Here is a 6,640-nt window from a genome sequence, read left to right as displayed (position 1 = left end):
GGTGCGGGCACGGCGGGGTCCGTGGGCCAGGCCCCGGGTACCAGACCGAGGTCACCAAGCCGGTGGGGCTTTTATGTGCGGGTCCGAGCATCGCTAGTTTTACATTGTTGCTTTCTGGCAAGAGAACGATGAGATTTAATGAGCTGTTGCTTTTTGCAGTCTCGAAGATATGACTCCAGAACTACCATATTTTCTCCAGAAGGTATTCTTTAACCCCACGCTTTCAAATAAACTCTGACTGTTCTATCCATCTTCTCAAAACTAAATAACAAACTATTTGTATAAATGACGGTTGGTTGTAGCGTGTTTCCATCCATATATGATTTACAGAAATTATATTTACCTGCTAGAAGTACTGCCTGGTTGTGTAAGGACACCAGGGGTCCAAAGCGGAGACCTCCAAATTCATTCTAATTTAAGCAATAATGAGGCCCTGCTCCATTAGTGAGTAATACCACCTGCCATGTTTTGAAATAACTTGAGCAAACCTTCACCGTTCATCTTTTGTTTGAGTGTGGGTGGATTTTGTTACTGCTCCTCCCCTCCCCCTGGGAATGCATCATGTCCCACTGGTACAATCACAGCTCTCCATGTTATTCTTATGCATGCTGAAACAAGGACATACAAGCCATGTTTCTTAGATGGGATAGACTCAAAGTCTAGTATCAAATAATTTCTTTGATTATTGAAAATCTATTTTGGCTCATTCTACTGCAGCAGAGTTCTGTAGATTCCCCCCCCCTTTGGTAAAAGAAAGGGGTGTTTTTCCACATTGGCAACGCCCTCCAAACCTTATCAGATTTGTCGATTTTCCTTCTCTGACTTCTTCCTCCTTTTTAACCAATTCATTTACTATCAACTGGTAATAGACTGAAGAAGTAAGACTAGGTTGTACAATGAGCAGCTGTCAGATTCTTGCGAATTTAAGTCACCTTGTGTGCTTGGTCTTGTTCAGTGTTAACTTTTTTGATGTTACTGCTTTAAATCCTTTCCTAGGTCGCTTGTACCAGGTTGAGTATGCAATGGAAGCAATTGGACATGCAGGTACTTGCTTGGGAATTCTAGCAAATGATGGTGTTCTGCTGGCAGCAGAGAGACGCAACATTCACAAGCTGCTTGACGAAGTGTTTTTCTCGGAGAAAATATACAAACTTAATGAGTAAGTTTACATGATGATCAGATGGCCAGTGGCGTTATCAGTAACAAAACACTGCTGTTACTCAGACGTTTTAGCACTGAACCTGTTTTTATTTTATTTAAAGTGTTAGTAGTATTTTTGTTCAGTGTTTTAGGCAGGTATGACTATTTTGTCATCGTTCGCTTCAGTAGTTCTCCTTCTGAAGTAGAAGTGTTGCTTTTTTTTCAGCGTCTAAAAAGAGTTTTCTAGGTGGAATGGTGTGTTTGTTGGTACTTCCCCATACAAGGTAATGTTATTGCAGCACTTGGGAAAATTGGAAATTCTCAGTTCTACAAAATACCATTTGGTGGGGCAGAATAAAGAATGCACACGAAAATCCCCATGCAATTTCAGCTCAGCATCCTCTTCTAAGTCTTTGGTTTTCTTTTGTGATTCGAAGACAACGAGATAATTAGGTAAAACATGCCTTAGGTTGCTTTGCCACAGTTGTAGCAGAAATGATATATCTCCCTATTATGACTTCCTTTTTAGCTCTCTGGAAGTTAAATTTGTGATGTCAGAGCGGAGTGTTACAGATTGCACTCTCTTGCCTATGAGGGAGGCAGAGCTTCGTCCTTGCCAGAAGGTGCAAACAAATAGCTTTTCATCCTGTCAGCCTCCCGTTCCGGGTTGATCTTGCAAGCAGCTAGAACTGTAGGAAGCGCTGGATTTTCAAGGAGGCTGCGTAACAGCCGCTTACTTTTTGCTGTCCATCTCTGCTCTTACAAAAAAGGTTATGTAATATTTTTGATGTACCCTAAAGGCTGATGAACTTCTTTTATATGGCAGCTATGTAGTTTTGGTCAGAGAGGCCCAACAGTAGGTGTTCTTGAGCTGCTGTATGAAGACATGACTATTTGTTGGTGATTGCTAGGGACTTGGTTAATTTGTGTACTTCTATTGCAGGGATATGGCTTGCAGTGTTGCAGGAATAACTTCAGATGCCAATGTTCTAACAAATGAACTGAGACTGATTGCGCAGAGGTATGTCTGCTTGTAGTTAACGTGGTTTTACTTGCCTGCAATGTCAGATTCCGTTCTGTTGATGTATTAAATCAAAACGAACATGCGTTTAGAAGAGCAGAAGTAGATTGTTTGAAATAAACCAGCTAGATCAAAGAGGCTCTAACTTAGGAGCTTGTTTCTTGTTAAATGTGGATCAGGATACTGTCAGCAAAACAAGTTTTGAAATTATTTTTTTTTCTCTTTCATATTAGGTATTTGTTACAATACCAAGAGCCCATTCCTTGTGAACAACTGGTAACAGCACTATGTGATATCAAGCAGGCTTATACCCAGTTTGGAGGTAATGAAGTGTGATGAACCGTTGTGCTTTTAAATGTTTAAAGAATGATTCTGTTACATAATTTGAAGCATCCAAGTCTCCGGACAGTTCTACCAAATTCTTCTGTAACAATGTACACTGGGAAAAACAACAGCCAAATTTAAGAGGTGAATGGGTAGTCATGGTTACTGTTTTGCTACTGAAGGTGCTACTTTTTAGTGATTGAGAAATTGATGGCCGAGATTCTGGCCCACTGCATAGAATGCTTTGAGTGCTCTTTGATTTAGTGAATGCCTTGAAAAGACTGGCAGAGAATTGTTTGCTATGTTACCTTTCAACATTTTGGGCCCATCTGGCGTAATGGCACAATGAATCACAAATAAGACTGTATGTTGGGGTATCAATATTGTAACACTTTGCAAAATACTGTTTCTGTGGATCAATCAATATGTTAGAAAACGATGTTGTTAGTAGTGTTCCTTAGCATGTACACTGATGATTCTTGTATTTTACTTGTATGTAGTGTGAAAGAATGACCTTTTTATGTACCTGGCTTTTGACACTGTTAAATTATATGCTTTAACAGCTAAGCTACATACTTCAAATACTAAGTTTTGATTTAAAGTCCTGAGATGATAAATTACAATTTCTGGAGACAGAAATCAGCTGCTCTTAGGGTTAAATGAAATAAACCTCTGCTGCCCCCCCATTCCCCCTCGACTTAAAAAGAAATGCTGGTGTGCTTATCTCAAGACACAGAAGTGCAGAACAGTCTGTTAAATCCTAGTTCATAGGAATAGATTTGAAAAAGGAAACCAAAGAAAATAATTGTCACTCATGACCAATCTTGTTACTAAGTTTAGATTGCTAATTGCCTTCTTTTCAACAGGAAAACGTCCTTTTGGTGTTTCATTGCTGTATATTGGCTGGGATAAGCATTATGGATTTCAGCTGTATCAAAGTGATCCTAGTGGAAATTATGGAGGGTGGAAGGCTACATGCATTGGGAATAATAGTGCTGTAAGTTCTGTTGGTTTTTTTCCTCTCAAAGTCAAGTAAAATCAGCAGGTGTAAATTGCACTGTACTGATTAAACTGAGTTGTTGATTACTAGTGCAGAGCAGAAATAGGTAGAAGCGCTGCTGTTAATCATGTATTGATACTGTCTGGCAAAAAGCAACTGTTTTGTTGATTACCCACAGATACCATTTTAATTTCTGTGAAATTTATAGGCAGCTGTGTCAATGCTGAAGCAAGACTACAAAGAAGGAGAAATGACCTTAAAGACTGCACTTGCATTAGCCATTAAGGTTCTAAACAAAACCATGGATGTTAGCAAACTCTCTGCAGAGAAAGGTAAGCAGTTCGCTAATCCAGGATAAACCCTTTTCTTAAAAAGCGAATGTATGTATGTACAGTAGATGTGGTTTATTGGATTATTAGTTTTCACGTGAAAAATGTTTTTAGAAGATGCAGCAGCTCTCAACCTTAACCTTTCTAAGAGGCATACAGAGTTGAGGTGACCCACCTTGGTCAGCCCCAGGGGTAGACTGCAGCGTAGGGATTGCAGCGATGGCTGTGTCTGGTGGAAGAATCACTGGAGAGGTATTAATGTGCTTGTCTGCTGCTGCAGGAGAGGACTGCTGCCGTCTGGCTGGCCAGCCAAGCGTCTTTGTAGAGGCAGGACAAGAGCCTTCTGCTTCATTGTCAGTTGTAACCACAGATATTACCGTTCTGATGATTGCTTTGTCTGAAGGACAAAATGTAACGCCGCTATCTGTTCCATATGTTTCAGTTGAAATTGCAACACTGACAAGAGAGAACGGAAAGACAGTAATAAGGGTTCTGAAGCAAAAGGAGGTGGAACAGTTGATAAAACAACATGAGGAGGAGGAAGCAAAAGCTGAACGTGAAAAGAAGGAAAAAGAACAAAAAGAGAAGGATAAATAGAATATGAAATCAAGTGTTCTGTAGATAATATAGGACCTGCTTCAGTAAAAGATAATCTGGATTTCTGTTGTGTAGAAGCCTACAAATATGCCATGGAGGACCCAGAATTACTTTTGATGAACCAGGTCCTTAATCATCATTCAGATAATTAGTTTACTGCTCCTTACATTGACCAATAATTGCTTTAATTCTTGAACACTCTATTTCTTTCATCTTCTATTTTTTATTATGGAATAAAATTTAAGAAGAATAGTGATGAGTGTCTTTATTTCCTCAGTAATGCCTGGATATGCACAATCTTGAGGGATTTCATCGCTTTAAACTATTAAAACAAGGTATATGCTAGTTGGTAAAGAACAAATATAGGATTTTGTGTGTATGTGTGGGTTTTCCTTTTAAAGTAGTGAAAAGGGCTCCTAAGTTTGAAAAATAATTTCACAAATACAGAATTAAAGTGTGCTGGCATGCCAAGTTTTAATTTTGGCCTATTTTGTTCTATAACGGGCTATGTCAAACTGATGGTCTTGCAAGCAGTAGTGTTTTAAACATGCCCTGTAGCAAGTGCATCCAATTTATCATAGCCTTTCATGAGTGCATGTGTTTTCTAAGAAATTAATCATATAACACTAACTATATTCACACAAACTAGAAAGACATTCTACAAAGGCCATGTGAAAATATTAAACGATCTCCTCAAAATACAAATAGGTAAATAAAATAGTGCATGATTTTAGGCCATGTTGACTATTTTCCATTTTATCCTGAAAGGAAATTGAGATGTTTGCTGATACTTCCCCAGAGCATTCATCTCCCTTCTCTGACAGACAACAGTCTAGAAAACTAAACAGTTAATCACTTCAGAAATAATAATATTTGTGCGTGAACTGGAAAGTAGTCATTTTTGTTCAGATTGTCCCTATAGTGAATACAAAATAATATGGTTTTCAGATAAACATAAATCTCTTTTAGTTCTGAAAAAAAAACTATTATCTGACATTAAAGGAGATGGAAACAAGTTACTGAATTCTGTTATCAAAAGCAAACTGAAAAGCCCACTCAAGTGACATGCTTAAACAAGAGGCCTTACCTGCTGCATTTCAAACTGTGCCACTGGTGATCCAGTCCCTTTGTGCTGACCCTGGATTGTGTCTGTCTTGTAGCTGTTTGGTTTTTGGTTTGGGGGGAGGGGATTTGGTGGGGGTTTTTTTGGGTTTGTGTTTGTTTGTTTGTGTTTGTTTGGTTTTTTTTTCCCCAAAGGATATCTGGTGTTTACAGGATTTAATATGACCATTTAAAGAAACGCAGTGAATCCATACAGTGTTTTATTTTTAATCCATCCCACACATTTTTGACTGATAAAATGTACTTTGTCAACATGGCCAGAAATTACCCTTAGTCTCAGCAAAACCCATTTTTGAGCTCATTGCTGTAAGATTCACTGTTGAGAACAGAGGAAGGAATCTGACTTGAGGTGTCTGTGCTGCAGCTCAGGTAGATGCACTGCGCTGGCTTTGGCAAGCTGTGTACAGACAGGGGGGTGGGATGGCATGGGTTCTGTGCAGGCTGCAGGACCTGCTTATTAATTTTCTAAATCTCGGTGCAGGCCAATGGCTTTAGTCTTTTGTACTGAACTTAGGCAGTACTTTGTTAGTACTCAAATTTTATAGCTAATAAAAGTTAGACTGAGTTTTATTTGCACCTCATGCAACATTAGATCTTCCAAATAATAACATAGGAATGATAGTTCATGTAACAAGTCCTGAATAGTGGCAGACAACAAGCAATGGGGTAAGATTTAACCTCGATTATAAAGGGTTGTATAAATACCTCAAGCTCTATTTTTACATTGAAAGTTCAGTGCTCAATCTTATTTTTTGATACTGTGAACACAATATATCAGCATCTTTGGCAGATTTCTCAATCACTGATGATGGTTATACAAGTACTTGGAATATGCCCTAAAAGCAGCAATGCCAAAATGGAGTTTTTTCTAACTTCTCAAAGATCACTTGAAACAAAACGTGACAGACTCCAGCAATGCTTTCTGTCTTCTAGGAAACTGTTACAGCATCTGAGTCTGGGTTCACCAATGTATATAAATCATGCAAGGCAATTTGTTTAGTGTACTAGTAGAAGTATTATTAGATAGCTTAGGATATAGATTTATTAAAATATTTTTCTTAAATACTTCTGTTTCTAACAAAGGGGATAACAAATATAATACCAATA

At 38.5% G+C, this 6,640-nt stretch overlaps 1 protein-coding gene across 1 annotated transcript; it reads left to right on the top strand.

The window, feature by feature from the left end:
* The first annotated feature begins 138 nt into the window (after window positions 1-138).
* PSMA4 (proteasome (prosome, macropain) subunit, alpha type, 4) lies at window positions 139-4,882 on the top strand. Its single transcript, XM_009886679.1, has 7 exons — window positions 139-202; window positions 997-1,159; window positions 2,084-2,161; window positions 2,395-2,483; window positions 3,352-3,482; window positions 3,694-3,817; window positions 4,257-4,882. The coding sequence occupies exons 1-7, from the start codon at window positions 139-141 to the stop codon at window positions 4,409-4,411; spliced, it is 804 nt and encodes a 267-aa protein (XP_009884981.1). The 3' UTR covers window positions 4,412-4,882.
* Window positions 4,883-6,640: the final 1,758 nt, after the last annotated feature.

Source organism: Charadrius vociferus, unplaced genomic scaffold (genome assembly GCF_000708025.1).
Source record: "Charadrius vociferus isolate BGI_N301 unplaced genomic scaffold, ASM70802v2 scaffold356, whole genome shotgun sequence".
Taxonomy (NCBI): Eukaryota; Metazoa; Chordata; class Aves; order Charadriiformes; family Charadriidae; genus Charadrius; species Charadrius vociferus.
This window is presented reverse-complemented; position numbering and strand designations above follow the sequence as displayed.